This window comes from Raphanus sativus, chromosome 3, assembly GCF_000801105.2.
Source record: "Raphanus sativus cultivar WK10039 chromosome 3, ASM80110v3, whole genome shotgun sequence".
NCBI lineage: Eukaryota > Viridiplantae > Streptophyta > Magnoliopsida > Brassicales > Brassicaceae > Raphanus > Raphanus sativus.
In genome coordinates this window covers 23,485,498-23,508,863 of record NC_079513.1, presented here as the reverse complement: position 1 = coordinate 23,508,863, position 23,366 = coordinate 23,485,498, and the positions used below count along the sequence as shown (strand labels likewise).

At 34.7% G+C, this 23,366-nt stretch overlaps 8 protein-coding genes across 9 annotated transcripts; 3 read left to right on the top strand and 5 right to left on the bottom strand.

Annotated features, from left to right (window-relative positions):
- Positions 1-2,535: 2,535 nt before the first annotated feature.
- Positions 2,536-5,944, bottom strand: LOC108846279 (uncharacterized). The gene has a single exon (XM_057005287.1). The coding sequence runs from the start codon at positions 5,907-5,909 to the stop codon at positions 3,927-3,929; it is 1,983 nt and encodes a 660-aa protein (XP_056861267.1). The 5' UTR covers positions 5,910-5,944; the 3' UTR covers positions 2,536-3,926.
- A 1,093-nt stretch (positions 5,945-7,037) lies between these two features.
- LOC108844043 (actin-depolymerizing factor 4) lies at positions 7,038-8,411 on the bottom strand. Its single transcript, XM_018617237.2, has 3 exons — positions 8,263-8,411; positions 7,510-7,775; positions 7,038-7,403 (listed from the first exon to the last, which is right to left on the bottom strand). The coding sequence occupies exons 1-3, from the start codon at positions 8,263-8,265 to the stop codon at positions 7,253-7,255; spliced, it is 420 nt and encodes a 139-aa protein (XP_018472739.1). The 5' UTR covers positions 8,266-8,411; the 3' UTR covers positions 7,038-7,252.
- Positions 8,412-9,354: 943 nt separating this feature from the next.
- On the bottom strand, positions 9,355-10,777 carry LOC108844056 (actin-depolymerizing factor 3). The gene is made up of 3 exons (XM_018617254.2): positions 10,650-10,777; positions 9,823-10,088; positions 9,355-9,743 (listed from the first exon to the last, which is right to left on the bottom strand). The coding sequence occupies exons 1-3, from the start codon at positions 10,650-10,652 to the stop codon at positions 9,593-9,595; spliced, it is 420 nt and encodes a 139-aa protein (XP_018472756.1). The 5' UTR covers positions 10,653-10,777; the 3' UTR covers positions 9,355-9,592.
- A 665-nt stretch (positions 10,778-11,442) lies between these two features.
- Positions 11,443-12,213, top strand: LOC108844652 (probable histone H2A.7). Its single transcript, XM_018617935.2, has 2 exons — positions 11,443-11,707; positions 11,788-12,213. The coding sequence occupies exons 1-2, from the start codon at positions 11,498-11,500 to the stop codon at positions 12,022-12,024; spliced, it is 447 nt and encodes a 148-aa protein (XP_018473437.1). The 5' UTR covers positions 11,443-11,497; the 3' UTR covers positions 12,025-12,213.
- Positions 12,214-12,260: 47 nt separating this feature from the next.
- Positions 12,261-13,288, top strand: LOC130509021 (glycine-rich RNA-binding protein RZ1A-like). Of its 2 annotated transcripts, none has more exons than XM_057004556.1 (4): positions 12,261-12,401; positions 12,612-12,680; positions 12,763-12,869; positions 12,942-13,288. In XM_057004556.1, the coding sequence occupies exons 1-4, from the start codon at positions 12,308-12,310 to the stop codon at positions 13,011-13,013; spliced, it is 342 nt and encodes a 113-aa protein (XP_056860536.1). In that variant the 5' UTR covers positions 12,261-12,307; the 3' UTR covers positions 13,014-13,288. The 2 variants fall into 2 exon arrangements, with proteins under 2 accessions (XP_056860536.1, XP_056860537.1); XM_057004557.1 differs by having other exon boundaries at positions 12,305-12,401; positions 12,493-12,680.
- Positions 13,289-13,725: 437 nt separating this feature from the next.
- On the top strand, positions 13,726-14,962 carry LOC108844749 (40S ribosomal protein S15a-1). The gene is made up of 4 exons (XM_018618044.2): positions 13,726-13,830; positions 14,117-14,270; positions 14,373-14,533; positions 14,692-14,962. Exons 2-4 carry the CDS (start codon positions 14,138-14,140, stop codon positions 14,788-14,790), a joined length of 393 nt encoding a protein of 130 aa, XP_018473546.1. The 5' UTR covers positions 13,726-13,830; positions 14,117-14,137; the 3' UTR covers positions 14,791-14,962.
- Positions 14,963-15,293: 331 nt separating this feature from the next.
- On the bottom strand, positions 15,294-15,753 carry LOC130509691 (gibberellin-regulated protein 10-like). The gene is made up of 2 exons (XM_057005869.1): positions 15,672-15,753; positions 15,294-15,570 (listed from the first exon to the last, which is right to left on the bottom strand). Exons 1-2 carry the CDS (start codon positions 15,751-15,753, stop codon positions 15,383-15,385), a joined length of 270 nt encoding a protein of 89 aa, XP_056861849.1. The 3' UTR covers positions 15,294-15,382.
- A 4,303-nt stretch (positions 15,754-20,056) lies between these two features.
- LOC130509262 (zinc finger protein ZAT12-like) lies at positions 20,057-20,635 on the bottom strand. The gene has a single exon (XM_057005035.1). It carries the CDS (start codon positions 20,581-20,583, stop codon positions 20,101-20,103), a length of 483 nt encoding a protein of 160 aa, XP_056861015.1. The 5' UTR covers positions 20,584-20,635; the 3' UTR covers positions 20,057-20,100.
- Between the last annotated feature and the right edge of the window lie 2,731 nt (positions 20,636-23,366).

Here is a 23,366-nt window from a genome sequence, read left to right as displayed (position 1 = left end):
CTAGAGGGTAAAACATATTTTAATATAAACTAGATTTTGATCCGCGTTTTTAAAAGTTCGGGTTGGTTTTGAGTAAAAATGTTAGTTCATATTGAGCAATAATTTTAAAATTTTGATTTACAAATTTATGTTAAAAATAGATATTCAGTATTTTCATATCCGATCCAGACCCGCGTTTGAACCGGTAAATCCGATAATTGGTATATAATCCGGTTTAAATTTAATTAAAATCCGTCAGTTAAAAATCTGATAATCTAAAATATTATCATTAACCTATGATCTAATCATGATTGACCTGTTAAAAACTCATAGAAATTTGATAATATTTTTTAAATTAAATTTTATATACATTTAAATTATACATAAATTTTTTAAAACTATTAGATTTGTAATTATTTAAATTTGATGATTTTGGTACTATTCAAAAAATGATATTAGAAAAACCAAAATTTATTTATATGCCAATGTTAGTTTATTTTGTTATTTTTTTGAGGGATATGTTTAAATTTGTCGGAAATATTTTCAAATATAATTTATTATAAATTGCATTAAATGGAATCAGATATGGAAGAACTTAATTAATACATAATTGACCGAGATATTTATTTAGATTTAATTATTTAAATCTTACATTATTTAAGCTATATTTAAGGATATCTAGTTAGTAATATTATATGTTAGACAAAATTGTATAAGATATAGTTTAAAAATATTCTACCTAGAATCACTGTTCTAAAATGCGCTATACGCTAGTCGGACGGTGGATTACTGTATAGCGCTTGGATGTATATACGGATGTATATACGGTAGACATATTTTAAACAAATACCATAGTAATAAATAAAATAATTATATAAGTTATATGTAAACAATAAAATATATATCAAGCATAATTAAATAGATTATACATTATATTTATTTATGGAATATTGAAAACAAAACATAAATTAACTGGTACAAATGAAGTCAAAAGAATCAAAAATTGTGATTAGAAAAAAATACTTTAAAATTTAAGCACAAAACAAATTAAACGTTGTATAAACGCTGTTTTATACAGCGTATAAACTATGTATAAACGCCGTATAAACCATGACCATATTATTCTACCGTATATCAAAAAAACAGTACAATGCACCACTGTATAGCGTATATACACCATATATATGGTCTGGTACGCCGTATTTTAGAACACTGTCTAGAATTAGGTTGGGTCCATATATTTTGCTTTTGTTTTAATTGTATAAGGTCAATAGTAAAAAAAAATGCGGATCAAAAGAAATTATGAGTTTCTATTTATTATGTTTTAAATTTATTGTTCAAAGAGAAAACATAAAAATAAGAATGAGTTGTAGAATATTCTTGGAAAAAAATTAATTTATATTTATATTTAAATATTATTGGTTGTTTAAAAGTACAATAACTAATTAAGACATATGCATTATAATGAACTCCAATATGTTTGGTAGAGTTTTTTGGGCAACAGGTTTTTGATGGTGTTAATAGGGTTTGAATCGATTTTTAGGATATGTGGTTAGAACACAAACGAATTTCGATGGGTTAGTAAACATTCACGAAATGGGTTTTAAAAATTTGATGATAAGTTGTTTAATTTATCGGACTGTTTTGTTTAGTTGGACAGAAACATGCTAATTTCTAATTTGTTGGACTTTCAATTATCCAAAACAATTTTTAAAAATTAGAAAGGTAATAGTAAATTTTTTAATTAATTGGAAAAGTTATGGGCATAATCCTAAATAAGATTCTGTTTTAATATTATAGATAAAAAACGTCAGATTCATTGATAGGATTGTCAAAAAGGTACAGAAAAAAATACAAAGAGAAAGAAGAAACATCGCCTATTCATCACAGACAAGTTTTGGATGACTTCGACCTCTAAACGAGGTCGGCCAAGATTACCTCAAACCAAACTAGAAAAATAGTTGTCTAGACAAACAGTTTATACGAGCATCTTTAGTTCTTGTAATTGACCGAGGTTTTGTTATTCTTGATTACTAATACGGAAATTTCCACCCATTATATCTTTTTATGATACAACATCATTAATAATTGACCAGATATGGAAATAACATAAGTCTGACATAAACAATTATCCTGTGATTAAGAAAAAAAATTGAATCTTTCATGAACCAATCGTGTTTTGATATAAAAAAAAAGCTTGATTCTTTGTTTATCTGAAAAATGTATATTTATGTTTTTTCCAGTATAGGTGATGGGTAACTTTGCAAATAAGTATCAACAATCGTTATTGTTATTAGTTTCTTTCTTAACATAAACAATTATCCTGTGATTAAGATTTTGCAAGAAAGATATAGAACACAAGGATTTGTAGCTTTTGCAAGGATATATTGATAGGCGGTGAGTTAGTCATGTGAGAAAATTCAAATTATTCCCCAAGAAATCTAACAATATGCTTTCTTTCACAAACAACCAAAACAAAAGAAATGCTTTCTTCCAACAAAAACAAAACCATTGCTTTTCTTTCAGATTCGGTTTTCTTTCAGATTCGGTTCTTTTTGAGTTTACCCTATGAACAATTTACTTGAGGGTATTACTTTGAAGAGAATAAAATGGACAAGCACAGAAAACGTTTGTAAGTAGGAGAAAACGACTCTTGAATAAAAAAATTGTTGCACACAACATAGTTTGCCTAATCGTTCGCTGGCATGGACACACCCCAGTAGCTAAGCTTGGTATGGAGATGGTGTCTAGATGAGAGGACACCATACAAAGTATATACTTAAGCATTTCATTAAAAATGGCTTCCCTTTCGCAGCTCTTGAGTTTAACAGACATTAATTATGTTATGGAAGTGGGCACGGAGGTTTGTGATAAAGGAGACTCCCACAACTTTGACAGAAACATCTTTTAAGGTATCAAAACACAAACCTAACCTCAACAGGTTAAACACACCGGCCCACACGTACACAATGGCGAATAAATCGATTTTCTCCACTCATGAAAAGAGATCATCCTAGACAAAATTCAACCATGAAGGGAAGATCATATGCGGCAAATCACACAGAGTTAAGCGTTTGTCAGGAGATGGTACAAAGCGGGGTGGATTTAGACCTTGTGTGCTATGGTGTTTCTATAGATGGAGGTTTAAAGCACAAAGATCGAAAGATGTTTCTTGGACTTGTAAAGGAGATGCATGATAGAGGACTCAAGCCTGATGATGTAATCTAAATCTATACAAGTATATGACTGATGCATGCAAAGAGCAAAACAGGAGAACAAACGCCTAAAGGAACCATCTTTACACAGAGGTTGCAAGCACAGCACAAACCCTTGGGACAATTTGTCAATATAAGATGAAACACTGTATGGTACCAAAGACACATAAGAGAGACCAGATGGATAGAGTGAAGGGGGTGTTAGGTTTACTTATCACAGTCACAAAGAAACTGTATAGAGGAAATAAAACACCATTTAAGAAGAGCCAAAGAAGCTTATTCAATGAGAGAGAGAGAGAGAGAGTTTGTTTTAGTTGACCGGGCTTTTCAAGACATCAAGATCCATCTCTATCAAGTTCACGCTCCTTGGATCTCTGACCTTTGGCAGAAACAAAAGACCACACTATTGATCATCGTCACTAGGTAAGAATATAGATATGCATAGCTGGTAAGAATGGAGAAATTAGTTTTTTTAAAATTCTTTTACCAAAGCAATAAAGCGCAGATTGAATTTGCCTGAATAAACAAACAGTACTATATTCATGTATTTGCTTTGATTGGAACTTTATCAATCATATGCTATCATATAACAGTAGATTTTATTGTCCACTTTCGTAAGACCTTGTATATATATGAGTATAATAAGAAGCATCTTACACTAGAAAACATAACGAGTCTCTTTTGCACTTCGGTCCTTGAAAATAAATTCTGGAAAGCGTTTTGAAATAGCACTCATCGTAAGATTTGAAAAGACCCCACATAGCTGGATAAACATGACCGGGAGCAAATGTATCCATTATCACCATCACAAGCCTTTAGGACGACTAAGAACTTGCACCGAGAGCCACACTGGCTGCATAACGGCCGAGTGCTCTTATTATTACGAACCACCTCTAATATTTTTCTATAAATAATTAGTTTTCCTGGCTTGAGACGTGAGAAATCTCCTAGTACGCACCGTGTATGAAATGTGATTTTGCAATCAGAACGTGTATAGAACCATTTGCTTTGATCTAACTTCCTCTCACAAATGTCGCACCAACTTTTTATGCTCTCCTCCTTTACACCGCAATGTAAAGTGACTGGGTGATCATCATTCATATGCCATATCTTTAAAGGCAAACAAGCACAATAAAAACATAAAAGGAAGTCACAGGAATCACAACGCAGGGTATATCCCTTTATAATGTCTTTACATGCATGGCATCTAGAACCCCATCTCTCACCAAAATATAGGGGATGTAAATGGCCATCATGGACAAACGGTTCAGTGAGAGAACCACAATGTACATCTGTTATACGCCGCTTACCCGTTGTGTACTTGAAACCATCAAATAATACTCCACACTGGATGCAGCTGTTTACAATTCTTTCAACAACTTCCAACGAATATGGTGTGGGGGAAGAGACAAGTCTTTTCTTCATAGGAAGATTAGCACACTTTTCATGAAGAAAAAATCCACATTGCTCACAACCATAAATTAACTCAAATCCAGGTGGATGAATACATGCTTCACATTGTAGCCATTTATCATAGATGATATTGTTCTTGTACATCTTTAAAGGATGTTTCTCATGACTAAAATGATCTATCAGATCATCACCCACCACCTTGAATGGTGCAATAATAAATTTGTCGGTGTCATAATTTGGAATACATTCCAATTCTCTATTATCCCATATGTCACTATGTACCGCACATCTACAATGAACTACATAGTTTGGACAAAGAGAGCAAGAATAAGCTCCATGGTACTGACTTAAACTTTTGCGGCAAATTCCACATTTAGAGTATCCAGCACCGAGATGATGAGTGAAAGAAATGCGATGATCATGGCGATTGATGTTGATGATTCGGGGTAAGTCGATACATTTTCCATGGACAAGAAAAGCACACTGAATACATACGTAAGGCCCGCATACGTCGTTCTCCCCACAAACATCACAAGTAAATTTCATTATTTTTGAAAAGAGAGTAAGTGGATGTAGGTGAGTCCTTGTATGTTCGATTACAAGGGGTGGTGGATTTTTAGCACAAACAACACACATGCTGAAGTTGCAAATGAAACAATGATAAAGGACCTTTTCTAGTTGTTTTTTACATGAAAAACAAATCTTTTGGGAATCATCCAAAAGTTTTCTAGACGCAGTGAGTTTGATAGGGTGATTAGAGTGACAGTGATGATTTACCTCTTCTGAGAGGTGGACACAATCTACGTGGAAGTATAGATTGCATTGCTGACATAAATATGATGGTCCCCAAATCTCCTCTTTGCATACTTCACAAGGTGATTCCGTTATTCGTCTCTTCAAGAAAGCAAGTGGATGGTCATGGCATAAAGGGTGTTCAATAACATATGGTGATGGTTTCATCCCACAATTCAAATCCACTTTGAATTCACATGTGGAACAACTATAATATGGATGCGTTGCCCTGTTTCCACACAAATCACATCCATCAAATGGTCCAAATCCCCCCGTGAGCAGGAGAAGATGTCCAGGGTGACAAGGGTGGTTGATTTCCAATGGGGCTTCGACGCACTTCTTATGGAAGAACCAATCGTAACAGGTAGGATCATTGCAATAGTACCCTCCGTAGATGGTTTCTTTTACATTGCAGCATCCACAATTTGTGTTAACGAACATAGATGAAGGGAAAAGAGGATGCAGATGAACGGATGGTTTATACACTGACGTTAATGTCATTGTATCCATCTGTCAAGCGATTTATGAGAGTTAATTTATGAAGCTTTTTTGATGGGATACACAATTGGAACCTAAAGAGGCTATTATATATGCATTTTAATAACAAATCATGTTTTGATTAAAAAAACATTCTTTGTGTCATTTGTGGAAGTTAAGATTATTCCCGAAGAAATCTGAATAATATGCTTTGTTTCACAAACATAAAAAGGAAGAAAAGCTTTCTTCCATCCATAACAAAAGAAATGCTTTTCTTTCGGACTCGGTTCTCTCTTTTTTTTTTAGTTTACCATACAATTTTTCAATGGCTGACAAATATCGATTTGCAACAAATAGTTTTTATTAATTCATTCATCTTATATTGGTTTAAACTGTCAACAACATAATGAAATATACTTTCTTCGTTTCATAATATATAAATTGCAAAGATTTTTTTGTTGTTTCAAAACGGAAGATATTTTGACATTTCTTTGTTGATTTTATGTTTATTGAAATTTATTTAGTTGATCAGAATTTAGAGTTATTATAGTTGGTTGAAATTTTTTTAATCTATTCATTACAAATATTGTTTTAGGAAAAAGTAAAATTAAGAAAAGTATTTTTAAAATCCGGTGTCTTAATCCAAAGAATCATACATTATAAAACAGAGGAAGTATATCATTATATCATTTCTCAAAAAAGAAAAAGAAGAGTATATCATTATATGCAATCCATATTCACGAACGTTCAGACTACTTTTATAACACCTATCATGAAATTTGTTCCAAGTTCACAATATTTATATCCAATTTTATTTAATCCGTACTTGATTTGGTTTGGTATTAGATTAATTTGCATGTTTCTATATCCTTAAGTGATCTTTGATGGAAAATAAAAAAAAAAAATCTAAATTAGTTATTCTATGTGTGTTGATTTGTAGCGTATAACACTCGCATACCCCGAATGTTACGTTGGGAGAGATGGAGAAGGTGAATGAATTGAGGAGTGAGATGTTGAGACAAGGCTTGAAACCTAACTCCAAAACCTTAGGTTTTACTACATTCTTAGTTCGAAACCCTGACCACTTATGTACAAGTTGAAACAAAATAATTTTTGTAGAGATTTGTATGAAGTTTGCATTTGTTCATCAACACTGTAACAAAGATAACAAAACGCTTAAAGGAATCATCACAGTTTACACAAAAGGATGCAAAACCTTGGGACAATTCTCAATATAAGACAAAAGAGAGACCGGATGGATAGAGTGACGGGGAGTTGGGTTTTTTATCACAGTTGCAAGAAGAAACTGTATAAGAGAAAAGAAAACACAATTTAGGAATAGTAGATAGAATATGAGCCAAAGAAGTTTAATTCTTTTAGTTGACGCGGCTTTTGAAAACATCGAGATCCATCTCAGTTGGATCAGTTGCCTGAAGCTCCACTTGAATCCCATCAAGCTCACGCTTGAACCTGTCCTTGGAGCTCGCGTAGATCATCTTGCTTCTCACCTTTGCTACATCCGGACACCTTTTGGCACAAAACAAGAGACCACACCAGCATTGATCATCACATCACACAAGGTAAGAACAGAGAAATGAGATATTATTAGTCTTTTTTGTTTTGTTTTGTTTACCAAGCAATGAAGAAAATCTTGCTCTTCTGGCAGTTCTCGACAGTGACAAAGTCGAAATCATAAATGGCGTAACGACATTCTTCAGCAGGGAGGCTAGCAGCGAAATCCTCGTAGGATAGAATGGGTTCACCAACTTTCTCAACAACCACTTGCTTCTGCTTCTCCTCGATCTTGTAGACAATGAAACGGTGCGTCCTTTTCGCCTTGAGTTCGAGAAACCTGAGCTTGCAGTCATCATGGACTGCCATCCCCGAAGCCGCGTTAGCCTAAAATATTAATCAAACACAACAACCAAACCAAAAAAAAAAACATTTCATTAAATCTCTCACACAATCCTGAAACCAAAGGATCAACATCTTTTAAAAAGAAAAAAAAATACTAGTTAATGCATCTTTATAGTAACGATCTAGACTTCAAACTGAAGCATGATGGATCAAGTAATCGAATATATTACAGTAGACACGTTCCAATTCGTAGCAGTGAAGTGACTATGAACTCGATTGAAACTAACAAACGTAAAAGTACTAAGATTCTTCATGATTTCGATTTCTAACTAGCACCGCCGACCAACAAAATCTAAAAGATCTATAATCGAATAAATATAAATCCGATCTTCCAGATCTAGTGAGCCAAATTGGTTATTGAAAATCAAAAATTCGAAAAGCCAGTTTTAAATTGAAGAACTGCAAAAAAACTAACAGTATATATAAATAAATAAATAAATAAAGAAAGCAAGAAATTTCTTAGTCTCACCATGGTTGCTGGATCAAAACGCTGTCAAGAGACAATTTCGGGTGGAAAGGTGACGGAGAGAAGAAGACAGATGTTTTTTTTCTTCTCTTTTCCTTTCTTCTGCGTTGTTTGTAAGCTAGAGACTCTCCTTTATATATATAGAGAGAAATTATTTTTTAAGTATTTTCTTCCATTTATGAATTTATTTTAGTCAACATGTTCTACTTAGTTTTTTTTTTTCTCATTATGAAAACATTGGATGAAGTTTATTATTATTATAAACAAGTTGGCCAGATTTGATTCATTATAAGCATTTGAAGCATGCGTCGAGTGGGAAGTTTGATTTAAACAAACTGTGTATATCGTCAAGTCAAACGCTTGACTTGTTTACATGTGTTTTTCAGACCAGTCTTCAAGACCCGACCAACTTAATAGATAAAGACTACCCTCACCATGTGTCTTTTGAACGCACGTTACTTGGTACCAAAATAATAGTCGGTGCGTGCACTGAGTGAGTTGTCACATGGCCTTATGTAGACGTCTAACCTTTGCTGGGTTATCCCAATAATTGTGAGGTCACTGAGTAGAACACTTGATCTTTCTTATATATTCTGACAGTTTATACCTTACTCAATCCAGTGAGTTCTATCAAAGTCTTCATGATTCTACTGTTGAAAGATTGCGTAAGAAAGAGCAATGGACAACTACCAATGGTTGGATCTGCTTCCAAATAATAAAAACTCTCAACTACATGACTAATGTTCTTGAGGTCAAGTGTTTTAAAAACTTGCTGGACCTGACTCGACTGAACAAGACCCTTCGTTATTCGGACAGGACTATCATCCGAACCTGGAATGGCTGTATTGATGATTTTACCAATTGCCATGTAAGTGTATACATAAACAATACAAGTGTCGCTTATGCCAAGAGTCATGTGCGAGATGAAAATTTATCAGATCTATACAATCTAATGATGTTGATACATGATACAATCTATAGATCTAAATAACATACAAGGCATCTCGTGGATCTGTCTACTTAAGCAACCTTACATTATAATATCATTTATGTAAATCCATGGATCACTAGGCATCTCGCGTAGATGAGACACAATGTTCCAATAGGGTAATCTGTTGATAAAACGGTTTGGGTTTCTTACACAACTGTAAAAGAGCACAAGCCAATTCTCTTAAGTCCTAAGCAAGACACTGTAAGAACCAAAAGAAAAAACACTCAAGACAAAGACCGATAAAATGAAGCTGTTTTGGTTGGTGCCGTCACAGCAAACTTTAGGGATAAAGCATATCACTCTGGTAATAGAAGAAACAAAGTTTTGATACACAACCGTTCCTCAATTGGCTCGGCTTTTGAAAATGTCGAGATCCATCTCAGTCGGATCGGTTGCTTGAAGCTCTACTTGAATCCCGTCTAGCTCTCTCTTGAACCTGTCCTTAGAGCTCGCATAGATCATCTTGCTTCTCACTCTCGCAGTGTCCGGAGACCTTGGCTCAAAAACAACAAGAACAATTTTTCAAGTAGCTTCAAAAGAAAGGTGAAACGAGATAAGTAAGGGCTGCTTACCATGCGATGAAGAAAATCTTGCTCTTCTGGCAGTTCTCAGCAGTGACGAAATCAAAATCGAAGATGGCGTATCTGCATTCATCAGCTGGAAGACTTGCTGCAAAGTCATCATGGGATTGACCAGGTTCGCCGAGTTTCTCCACGACCACTTGTTTCTGCTGCTCCTCGATCTTGTAAACGATGAAACGGTAAGTCCTCTTGGCCTTGAGTTCGAGAAACTTGAGCTTGCAGTCATCGTGGACTGCCATTCCAGACGCTGCGTTAGCCTGTTACCAACATAAACAAAGACCACTAAGATAAGAAGATTCACTTCAAACACCGATTTTCATGAATCTGCATTGATGTTCTGAAACCTTTAACTAGAATGCAGACACTAACATCTCTAGTAACATGTAACTGACAATGAGCAGTTTCTTGGTGGTTGTTACTTCCAAATCCACAACAAAATTGAAAGATCAATTTTAATATACATCAGAATCAAAACACATCTGAAAATGAAACAATAACACTCAAATGAAATTCCACGTGGAACAAGGCAGATTTCTCCTGATTTTTTCTAGATCAATTGGTTTAATCACTACAAGCACACTGAGATTTTATAGAGCTTACCATCCTAATCTTATCCTAGATCATCAGTTCCTCCCATGACCATACAAAGTACAAAACACAGTCTCAGAGATCTAAAACCAACGAACAAGTCCATCTCCAGATCTAATCTAAAATCTGAAGAATCAAAACCGAAAATCGAGACGCCAACTCCCAATCAGGTAACACAAATCAGAGGAAAAGCTATATACAAGATCAAAACCAACAAAACGAGCTCTCACCATGGCTGAATCAGATTAGTTTCAGAGACGATGGAGTCTACGGGTGTGTGCGTCTTTTCTTTTCTCTTCCTTTTCCTCAGCTTTATGCGGAAGGAAGCCTATTAGCCGAATATATGTTGGATTCTTTTTTTATTATCTAATAATTCTAGATTTTATATAATAAATTTTGACAAAAAAGAGATTTTTCATCTAATAAAGTACTTCCTCCCGAAATATTCATGTTTTAGAGGAATTTTTTTTTAGAAACATATACACACATTTTTCAATTTTAAACTGTAAATTTCTTGAACATAAATGTAAAATGTCTTAGGTTGAGAATAAATAGAAAGAAATATATATCAAAAACTAAAAAGCATTTCATTTGCTTCATTGTATTGTAGCATAAGTACAAAAAATTTATGTTCATTGTATTTAGCATAAGTACAAAAATGTTTTGCTCGTCAATCGTTTGAGGATAAATGGAATGGAAAAAAAAAAGAAATAGAACATGACCAAAAAAATGTTTATACATTTTCAAATCTGATGTGTCACAGTGAAAAATGATGATTTGATGATGACTACCATTTTACGAAGGCACAAAAAAGTGCAATTTCTTTAAAAACTAAAAAAAAAAAAAAAAGGCTGGCGCCATCTCGAAAACACCCACACTCGTTTTTCATTGGCTAATACGAAGAGACGCGGATCGCAGTTAAATGATTCTCAACCGTAGATAAGAACAAATCCAACGGACGCAAAAAACATATTTATTTTCCACTCTCACCTATAAAAACACGGAAGACCGCTTGATGTCAAAATACAAATCTCCAATCCTCCTTTTCCACACTATAACCACCAGCAATCTTGTGCAAATGGAAACCACCGGAAAAGTGAAGAAGGCCTTCGGAGGAAGAAAAGCCGGTGGCCCGAAGACCAAATCGGTTTCGAAATCGATCAAAGCCGGTCTCCAATTCCCCGTCGGGAGAATCACTCGTTTCCTGAAGAAGGGACGGTACGCTCAGAGACTCGGTGGTGGAGCTCCGGTTTACATGGCCGCCGTTCTCGAGTACCTCGCCGCCGAAGTAAGCCTCTAATACACTCAGATCTGTTTTCTTACAGCGAAAATCATTATTTCTGATTTTGATTTTTTTTTGTGGTTCAGGTTTTGGAGCTTGCTGGTAACGCTGCGAGGGACAACAAGAAGTCGAGGATCATTCCGAGGCATCTTCTTTTGGCGATCAGGAACGATGAAGAGTTGGGGAAGCTTCTGAGTGGAGTCACGATCGCTCACGGTGGTGTGTTGCCGAACATCAACTCTGTTCTGTTGCCTAAGAAGTCTGCTAAATCGACTGAGGAAGTTGCGTCCAAGTCGCCAGCCAAATCTCCGAAGAAAGCTTAATTGTTTCTCGACTTTGGGTTTCGTTCACCAGTTTGGTTATGTGTCGGGTGCTTTCGTATTTAGTATTGGTGAATGTATATGTAGAAAAATCTAGTTTAAAAAAAAATTATGTAATTTGGATCTGTTTTCTCTTCAGATCCAACTTTCTCTAAGTAACGCCTTATAAAAATATTTGCAATTTGCTTTAAAGTCTTCTTGTTAACACATCACTAAAACGTATCGTATCATTTAAACAATTCGCATATTCGATCTTTCTTTCAATCTCTCGAAGAACATATAACAAATGTTCCTGTCTCAGTACGCACGTCGTATGTGTTTAGTTTCTCCGTTACGACTTCTTGCAAAACGAGGTTCTTGTTCAAAATTATTCGTCGGAGGTATATCCTCCACTTAAATCTCTTTCAATCTTTGATTAGTTTACGAATTCGCCTTCTAATGGTTTACCAGATTATCATCTGTTTTGTTCAGATAATCTGTATGCTGTAGAAACAGAAGATGTATTATGTTTCTACTCGTTATGTAAAGTGCACTCTAACTGTTCGATTAAATGCGTGTAAGAAACACTGAATGTGTAGACACCACTGCAGGGCTTAGCTACGACACTAATGAACCTGTCTTGAAGAATGAGTTTGAAAAGTACGGTGAAGTTTTACATGGTATGAAGTCTATTACTCTTCCTTTGAATTCCTACATGAATTAATTAACCAATGCAAATCCTTTTGGGGTTTGAATGTTCAGTGAGAGTAATATGCGATCACAGGAGCGGGAAATCAAAAGGTTATGGATTTGTGGTGTTGGATTCAGAAGAAGCAGCTGCAACTGCCTTAGCTTCCATGAACAATCAGGTTTGTACGTTTAAAACATTATGAACAGAAAATTGATTCGTGGTGACCTGATTCTGTCTGTGTTTTGTTCAGTTACTCGAAGGCAGACACATTAGAGTCGAATATGCTCAACCTAACAAAGGTTTACATCAGAATCAGACTTGATTTTCGACTTCTAAATTCAACTGAAACTTCAGATCCGTAGGTGAAGCACCAAAACTCAAGAAACTGCATTCACTCTTTCGAATTGTAATAGTGTAGAACTCAAAAGGTGATTTTGGTGAAGAGTCTTTAAGTGGTTTTGTAATGACTCCTGTGTTTTCTCTTCAAGCTTTGTTACTGTTCGCATTTGTCTGGTGCTTCTTCTACTTCCTTGGCAGGAGTCTCTACAAGTATCAATTGGCCATTAACAATCTAAAAACAAATAATCAAATCACAGAATTCATTCCAGGTTTGAAGTATGCAGCACCATTTTCCACCGTTCGATTTAGTTTGATGCTATTTAATTATTTTGGCTTATTTTCAGTTGGATTAAGGCAACCGTAAAATAGAATTATACAATCATTCATACATAAAATAATCGTTTGATATAACTCGCTAGCTTATGTTCTCATCTTGTATCCCTGTGGCCTTGGTTATAATCAATGGATTACAGACTTATTTTTTTTTGTTATTATTTGTTGGTTTGATTTCGGTTCACACAAACCCACAATACGTAAATGCTCCCGAATAAAAATACCTGACTCTTTACCGTTCGATTGCTACAAGGACTGACGGTAACGATGTTGGCGCGTTTCATGAAAAGCCCATTAATGTCTCTACAAGCCTAGTAAAAAGCCCGGATCCATTAAAGACGACCCACCAACAAAGTCAAAAACCCTAATTCACTCATCATATTTAGCTCTCTTGCTCAACTATGTTCCTTCGACGTTTTAGCAGAAAGAGATTTGTGCGGCTACCAACTTCGATTTCAAATTTCAAGGTTAGAAAAATCTCCTACTTCATACGATTCTTCGATCTGAATCCGTGTCTGCTCAATAATCAGGACGCAATAAAAGATTCTCTTAGTTTTGAAAATTGAGCTCGTTTTGTTCTGTTTCACAGTAGGATACTGATAGTTCTGGATCCAAAATACGATTAGATCTACTTGAAATTTTTGCTTCCAGTTCTTTTGTTTACGTTGTTTTGTGATTAGTTTTGGTGTTGCAATCGCTGGAATGAAATGTTTGCTTAATAGCCTTTGTTTTGTTGAATGTTTGTGGTTTCAGCTTTTCTGAGTTTTTTGAAGGATGGTGAGGATCAGCGTGCTAAACGATGCGTTTAAGAGCATGTACAATGCGGAGAAGAGAGGGAAGAGGCAGGTGATGATCCGACCTTCTTCCAAGGTCATCATCAAGGTTCTCACTGTCATGCAGAAACACGGTATACTGTGTGAATGAATACTCAATTGTCTGACGCTTATTCTTCATTTTTTTTATTTTTGTATTTTGTCGTGCTTGTGTTCTTATTTCGGTGTAACTGCAGGTTACATTGGCGAGTTCGAGTACGTTGATGACCACAGGTCTGGTAAGATCGTGGTTGAGCTCAATGGTAGGCTGAACAAATGCGGTGTCATCAGTCCTCGCTTCGATGTCGGAGTTAAGGAGATCGAAGGATGGACCGCACGTCTTCTTCCTTCCAGACAGGTCAGTTTCTTTAGTCATGCGCCTCTATGTTTTAGTTCATGTAATAAAAGTTGTACGCAATGGCTGAATTTCAATATTCTTATCTACTTATCCTATATGAGTTATGCTTTGTCTGGTGTAGAGTAAGTCTTATAACTTGAATTGTCTGATAATTGCAGTTTGGCTACATTGTGCTGACAACCTCTGCCGGTATCATGGACCACGAAGAAGCCAGGAGGAAGAACGTTGGTGGCAAGGTCCTTGGATTCTTTTACTGAGCTTCAAGAGAATCATCTTGCCCGGTTATACTTTGTCTTTTTGTGAGATGATGTAAAAGGGTGGTAGATTTTTTGTTGCGTTTGCTATCTTATAGATAATATGCCGTTTTGTTCGTTATGGATTTTTCGCCGAAGTTAAAAGACTTGCAAAGTTAGACAGTCATTTCCAGTTCATGTTTTCTTGACCCAATCATCATATCTATTGCTCTTTATCTTCAGTTCTTGAGATTTGTGGCTCTTTGTTTCGATCTTCTACTTGAGATAATTGTGTAATTTGATTAGATAAATAGCGATTGAGTTAATCATCACGCTATATAACGTTTTAAGCATATTCATCTCAAAATTGTTTTCATTAACCACACATAATATGCGATTGAGTTAATCATCACGCTATATAACGTTTTAAGCATATTCATCTCAAAATTGTTTAGATTAACCACACATAATATGCATTCTTCGTACATTTAAACTGCACTTTGGTGTTTAACTAAACTTGCTTTGCTTATTGAGATCTTTCACATTTTTCATACATATAATTTATTGAACTCCTTATTTAATGTGTCAACCAGCACATATAATTTATTAAACATGTTCAAGGACATTTGGGTTGGCCTTTAGAGTTCTTCATATCGCGGTAACAAGGACATTCATCTTTGTTTCCGTAAGTGCCTGAGGGAACACAATGATCACATTTCTCGCAACATATATTGCAATACTTGAGACACCGATCTTGTCTTCCTGCCTTTGAACATCTCACGTTGCATTTTCCGTTACATGGTGCTAATTTATGTATCATTTCAAATATAAAATTTACAAATTTTAGATAGTGATATTCTAATAAAAGTAATCTTGTAAAACTAAATGGACTATGTATTACTTACACGACTCGGCGTTTGAAAGAATGAACAGAAAAGTTGAAAGGAGAAGAGAGACAACGAAGAACTGCACAACAGCCAACTTCATCTTCGTTCTTTTGAGGTTTAATTTGCTTCTACAAGCCTTAGACTTAGTTTGCTTTGGGAAGAGGAAGAAAAGAAAAACTCAAAGCTCGCACACAATGCAAAAGAAGTGAATGTTTGGGATGAGCAAAATGAGGCTACAGAAAGAAGTTATTTATAGTGAAGACTATTGGATGAGGACCAGTTGGTGAAGCGTTTTGTGTCTAAAAATCAGATATCGATATAAATTCATTAATGACTTATCGCATGCAAATCAAACATGACATATAAACACTTTTTATACTAGTATCTTGAATATGAATTACATAAATAGTTAAACTAATTAAGTATAGCTTCTTTTAATTAAATACTAGACCTTGACGTCGGCGGATATTATTTTATGTTTTTAGTTTTTTATTTATACAAAATGATATATTTGTAATATTTAGACATAAATTTAGATTGTAAACTAATATTTATAGTTATAATAAAAATTAAGATTAAATGTTTAACAAAATATTTTGATATAAATTTTAAATTTTCTAATTAAAATAATTTAGAGGTTGGTCATAATTTTTTCCAATTCCAAAATTTTAACATTCTTTAAAAAAATATAAATAAATAAAATATAATTTTGTGATGTTGTTTTTTATTTCTATAGTTTGATCCGTGGCCGTATAAATATTTGTTTTCACTAAATTTTTTCTTTGTACTACTGATAATATATATATATATATATATATATATTGTTTGTAAATTATATGTATTACATTATTGTTAATATAACATTTTAAAAAACAACAATTTACTTATTACTTAGATATGGAAAAATGTAAAGATAATTTATTATTCACCAAATTTTAGAAGTTAACGTAATTATAGGATAAGTTTCTGTGTTTTATAGGTATATTAAATATTTGAGAGCGATGAAAATATTTGGCTAAAGAAAAAATTAATAATCATCTATCGATATAGGTGATTTATCTGTATCATTGATTAAGTCATTAAAAATAAAATAAATAACTTCTTTCTCTGTGAATATGTTGTTTCCGATTTTTAAGAAAAAATCAGAGTGAAAAACATGCATTTAATAATCTGAAAAGACAAGATTTTTTTTAGAAATGTTAATTAATAGGATCAGTGGCATGGAAGTGTAATTAACATTGAAAACTTAGGGACATTTCGTAAGTGTACTTCTCTTTTAATAATAGACTAGATATTGACCCGTGCGACCGCACATGTATTAATTTTCAGTATTAGTTTTTATTTAATTGTTTTATATTGACTAAGCTAGAGGTGGGTATTTGGGTATCCACTCGAATTCGGTTAAAATCTATTCGGATTTGAGTTTTTTGAGTTTTAAAGATTCTAGCTCTATTCAGGTATTTATAACCTTTGGTTCCGGTTTGATTCAGATCTTTGCGGGTTTGATAACCCGTTTAAACTATTTTTAAACTTTCAAAATTTATATATCTTTAAATTTCTCTAAATCTAAAAATAAAAATAATATAACATGTAAATTTGAGTAATGCAAGCCAAAGTACATAAATTAAAAATAGGTTTAACTTGAATATTTGGATGAAGAATAAATATATATTTTAAGTATTTTTGGTGTTTTGATTATTATTTATCTACTTTAAATGTTTACTTTTGATTATTTTAATATTTCAAATATTTTAAACAACTTAAAATAGCTTATATTTTGGATATTAATTCGAAAATAGCTAACATATTGAAGTATATAAATATGATTTAAATACATTCGAATATCCGAAATATTTCGTTCGGATAAGATTTTGGTATAGTTCTAGTTTCGGTTCAAATTTGCTAATACTTTTGTCGTTCAGATTTTTTATATGAAGAGTTGATTTATAATTTCCAGAATTGTTTGTCTAATAAATATGTATTTTTTTTTGAATTTGATATTGATTTAATGGAGAAGTTAATTAAGTGTATTTAATTCAAATTTAATTTTGGAAAACACATTAATCTAAGTGGAAAAGACAAAGCATTAAAATAGGAAGTATCATTCAATTATGTATTTAATTGAAATTTAATTTTGGAAAACACATTAATCTAAGTGGAAAAAACAGCATTAAAATAGGAAATATTATTTAATGTCAGTGGCATATCATTGTAAATAAAAGTGAAAACTAAGGGGTATTTTAAATGGATACTTCTATTTTAATAATATAAATATATTGATTATCAGAAAATGTCTTGAAATTTAATTAATGACAAATGATACTCCCTCCATTTTTAATTATATGGCCGTTCTAGATGAGAAACAAGAAGGCACAATGTCGTTCGCGTTGAAGCTACAACAAGAGTTACACACTTAACCGGAACCTAAAGGCAAGGAAAACTTCTACAGCTCTCTTAAAATTTCAACTAATATTTGACATATTCCATTTTTACAAAACAGTCCATAAGATGATAAGAAATATTTGTTGTTTAACGCAATGCATATACTTTTACCTCAAAGTCAAGGATGTCAACCAAAACCAAAATACTAGATTGGTTACAAGTATGATAATGAGTTAGACTAAACTGATAGACCACCTACTTCAAGAATGCAGTATCAATGAATGTCACTCACGGCACTTGGTTAAACTAGATCTCGTCTTTATATATATATATATATATATATATGGCCATCTTGCCCAATAGGCTGACAGACTGAATGGATTCAACTTCTTATTATTTTTGGCAAACCGGTCCCCTCGAGACTTATATAGTCCTTGAGTCAGTTTTATTTGCATGCTACAGAATGGTATGCATGCTAAATTAAGATTAATAGATTTCTCGCTATTTATATCTATCTACCTTTTCTATGATTCAGAGGTTTGGTGTTACACACTTTCTTCACTTTCTTTACTTCAACTCTAATCATTCATATATGTGTGTGTGTGTTATTTACACATTTATTTACATTAAATCGGTATATATATTTGAACTACCACATAATCCAGTGTTGAACTTTTATTCTTTTTTTTTGAACAAGTAATTGTAGTTCAATACATATTTCTAGTGGAATTTGTTGTCAAAGAGGAGCTTATATAAGCATATATCTATACAAAATGGAAAACCAGTTTGCACAATCCGAACAGAACGAGTTTGCATAGTACGAATAAGAAATACTGTTTCGATCCGATGGAAATAGCAGTTGATATTTGAGCTTCTGAGATCTGAAGGAAAACTTGTTGAAGAAGCTTCTTTCTTTGACGTCCTGGTCTCCGACTCTCTGCTTTGTTCATTTGGAAGAGACTCCAAACTTGGTTTAAGCCACTTGTTGTCCACTGGTCTGTGTGGTTTCTTGCCATACACAATATCAGATGTTCCAATAAGATCCTGAACATAAGATTTTTAGTTCCCAACCACATCAGAACTAGAGCCAACACCTCCTTGTTCATCGCTAATTTCACCAAATATGATCACATGAGAGAGTCCTCATTCCCTAATCCTACAACTACAGGTTCTTGCACAACAGCTTGCTTCTTGTTTGGACTCTCAATCTCTCACGCCTAACTTGTTAATTGAAGAGCAAGTGCGAGTTCTAATCTTATCCTTTCGATAAGACCAAACCTTATTCATAGCAAAAGTCTGTTTTTTATTTATTTATTTAAGAAACTGAAAGCTTATTGACTTCGGAATGTCTGAGAACTGGAGAAATCAGAAGACTTAGATACTTCGATCGTTAGTCAGTTAGTCGGAAACTCGATCGCCGGTAATAAGTGAGAGCGTGATATCGCCGGGAAAGAACGTTAAATCGATAAACGGTGGGGGAGAGAAGCACCTGAATTTTGCTTCAGTTATTTTTTCCGTTTCAAAGCAAAAGTTGAATGATCTGGTGTTGCGGTTACCATGAAGCTTATCATACGCGTGTTGCCTGACGTCTAATCTTGACCGTTCATCTCTACAAGACTTTTCGGCCCAAAACATCTGTGTACTTTTGCTATCTGATGTCGGAAATAGATTTAGCCCTCACGTTCAACGCCGACGTTCAAGTGACCACTCTGTGTAGCTTTTTCTTTTTAGTGTTTTGTTTTCTAGCGAATGAGCAGTAAACCCAATCAACTTGCTAGAGAACATTCTAGATAGCTCTCACTAGTTTTGATAATTAAACAAAACTGATTAGTATGTGATGTTCTGGTTAATTTCTTTTTTTCTTTTGTAAAAACTGAAAGATATCATATATAGCAAATCTCAATGCTAAAAGTAACAAATATATTCTCTAGGAAATAGTATAAGATTACACCCTATGAAGTTTCCTAAATCTGCAGATATGTATGTACAAATCTAAACTATTTAAGGAAAAATTCAAAAAATGAGAGAAACTCATTAATATATTCAGACAAAAGAAACAAATTAATTAACAAACTGTTCTTCCAAGCTCCAACTTGAGATTCAAATTCTCAACCATCCCCAAACTCAGATCCAAACAAGCCACCCTCTTCCCGCTGCTCGACTTCTTCAACGTCGTCATCGTCGGCTCCGGCAATAACGCCCGTGTAACCAATGCTACGCCGCTGCCACTCTCGTTCCTGTGTCTCCTCATGTGACCTCCTAGAGCTTGTCCCATCGGAAACTCTACTCCGCATATCGGACAAGTATGCGACGACGGTGCTTTAGCTTTCTTTATCATTCCAGAGAGATTCTCACTGTTGTTATGCTTCTTGTGGCTCGCGCTGTGACCTCCTAACGCTTGAAACGAATGGAACTCCTTCAAACACGTTTTACACGTGAAAACGCGTTTTTGATCTCCCAAGGGTTCTTGTCCGACTCTTGATAAGAGCATCAGACAGTTCGCCGCCGTATCCTCCACCGTCGACTTAATCTCAGAGATTGCAACCATTTTTGTTTTTGTTTTCTTTCCGTTTGTTGTGTATGTGTTTGGTGTGATTGTTGTTGTTGTAAGTTGCGTCTGTTTGGGATGTATTTATAGATATGGAGTTGTGTGGACTGAAGACGTGTGGAAATATGACGAATATACCCTTGTGACTTGGTGGATAAGGAAGTGGCTGCGAAGGCGTGTGGCGTTATCGTAATTACGTGGAAAACAAAGGGGTAGAGAACAAAGATGCGAGTTATGTGGTCACGACTTGCGACACCGCGTAGCTTTGGAGACTTTCATGTGGATGAGAATCTTCCTCGTGCTTTCTCGAACCCTTGGATATTTTTATTTGATAACATTAATAGTACTCTGAGTTTGATTTATTTATTGTCTTCTAGTTACTACTCACTGCGCCGTGCGCGTGATTTTCTCAACAGCCGTCTTCTAGACACTACAGTATTTTTATATTATAAACAGCCTTCTATAGATTTGATTTATACAAATGTACTTTTAAAAATATCATGGATTGGACTCTTAAGGTTTTTTTTTTTTGTCAAGATTGGACTCTTAAGTTATTTCATTAGCTTATACGGTTATACTAAAAAACTAAAATCAGAAAACGTTATTCATTTCTTTCTTTTTGTATATATGTTTTTGATTCTGGCATTTCTATTCACTATTTTTAAAATTATAATTATATACCGGAATAGCTAGCAAAGAGTGTTTAAATCTCTCGGGTAAGAAGAAAGAACAATTTGTTATAGAATGTTCTATAAAAACTGACGTCAGCAATGAGCATTTTACAGTTGATACCAGTGCAAGGCATGACAAAACAAGATGCGTGAAACGTAGGCGCCGTGTGGAGTAAGTGAGAGTAGATTAACAAGGCGATATGTACGGAGACTTGATGGAAACGTGGGAAGCTAGAAGAGGAGATAATTTAAAGAAAAGGGAGAGAGTGACGTGGATCTTCTTCTAGTACATGTTTCACGCGGTCTAAACTTCGCTGAGTAGTTGTTTATATGCCTTGAGCTTCTTGTTTTCACATTCCCATTTAGAACCTTCTCCATTTATTGACTAATCAGTTGGATGATTCAGGTCAAGTACAAAAAGTTTATTCAAAAACAGTTTATATGATTAGACAAGTATATGGTTGTTGAGTGACCAACTAACGTATAAACATCACATATATGACCGACTTGTTTTGTTTGACTCTCTCTATCTATTTCCGTTGTGCCTTGTACGCCAAAGAAAGAACTAGTATGCACTCATCATAGTTCTAGAGAATTAAAAGACCAATCAAAATAAATCATGTCTTTTTGAAAAAAAACTTCAAAATTTCCATTTTAATTATTTTACGTTGTTATAGTATTTTCTAGTTATATACTTTCATTCCAAATTCCATTCTGGCGTGATGTATTCTTTAGTATCATTTCATTTTTCACTCTTAAAACATAATAAGATAGGTTTAAAAATTATTATTTAATTCTTTTACTAATTACTCAATCTCAGTCAAGAATAAAGTAGGATTGAAGTAATTACTCTATTTCTTTTTTAAAATGAAGCTATATATCGGAGGTACTCTTAAAAAACTCTAGCATCTAGAATAAACCCAGTTGATTAATAATTAAACTGGAAATTGGTGTTTTAATTACCTGACATTTAGTGGAGCCAATATAGCGAGAACCGGTTAGAGAGAGAGAGAGAAAGAGAAAGAAAAAATCCGTCGCTCGTTTTGGCCGGCCGACGGGGTGGGCGTTCTATGCCACCGTCGGTCCGGTTCCCTTTTGCTCTCCTTTGTTTCCTTCTTGTCTAGGGTTTTTTTCTTTTTTCTTTTTTTTGAGTAGATCTAAGTTCTCCGGCGCCGCGCTCCCTTCGAGGTGGTTGTCCGGTTCTGGTGACCGCCGTGGCTCCTTACACAGGGGGACGGTCGGCTTTTGTAACCGCCGTGGCTCCTTACTCAGGTGAACGGTCGGATCTAGTTAGATTGGAAGGTGGAAGTTCTTTATGCTCCGGTTTTTATGGGTGGTGTCTCGATGGAGGTTTGAGATGTCGATGGGGAGCCTTCCCCGTGAAAGAATCGACGGTGGGGTTAGGTGTTGTGGGTTGTTTGCTCCGGTTCGCGTCTCTATTGTCTAGGGTTTGAAGTAGTTCAAAGGCCTTTGAGATTTCGTTAGATCGAACTATTCTCACGGCGTGAAGACAATTCTGTCTCGAACGGAGGTGGTCTCGTTGGAGGTTCGGTTTGTTTCTGAAATCCGACGAAACACAGTATCAGTATGGATTTATTCCGGCGGCGCTGTGGCGGAGAGGATCAAGTTGAGGCGGTTGGTTTGTGTGTCGCACTAACCGAGCAGATTTCTCCTCGATTGGAGCCTCCCTGTTTCTTTCTCCGACGAGGTCGTACGGTGGTGGAGTGGAGATGCGGCAGACTAGCGGAAGCTAGGGTTTTCTGCGCTTTGGGCCTCGGGCCGATTTGTAATGTTGGGCCTGGTTGTGTTATGGGCTTTGTAAAACTCTGGCTTTGGGCTTTATTAAATATAAATTCTAGAGGGAAAAAAAAAAAAAATTACCTGACATTTAAAAAGAAAAAAAAAACTTAATCGTCCTTTAACAAGCAAGGAAATGACAATTTCGAATCGGTCCAAGGCCTTGGCCCACATCGTTACACATTGATCCGCTTTGTATTCTGAATCTGTTTCCATAATTTTTATACAACGAACAAAGACTATTCAATAATTGGGCTCTAGAATGCTTTACAGTAGACCAAAGTTTACAGTAGATACTAGATACTGAATCATGAA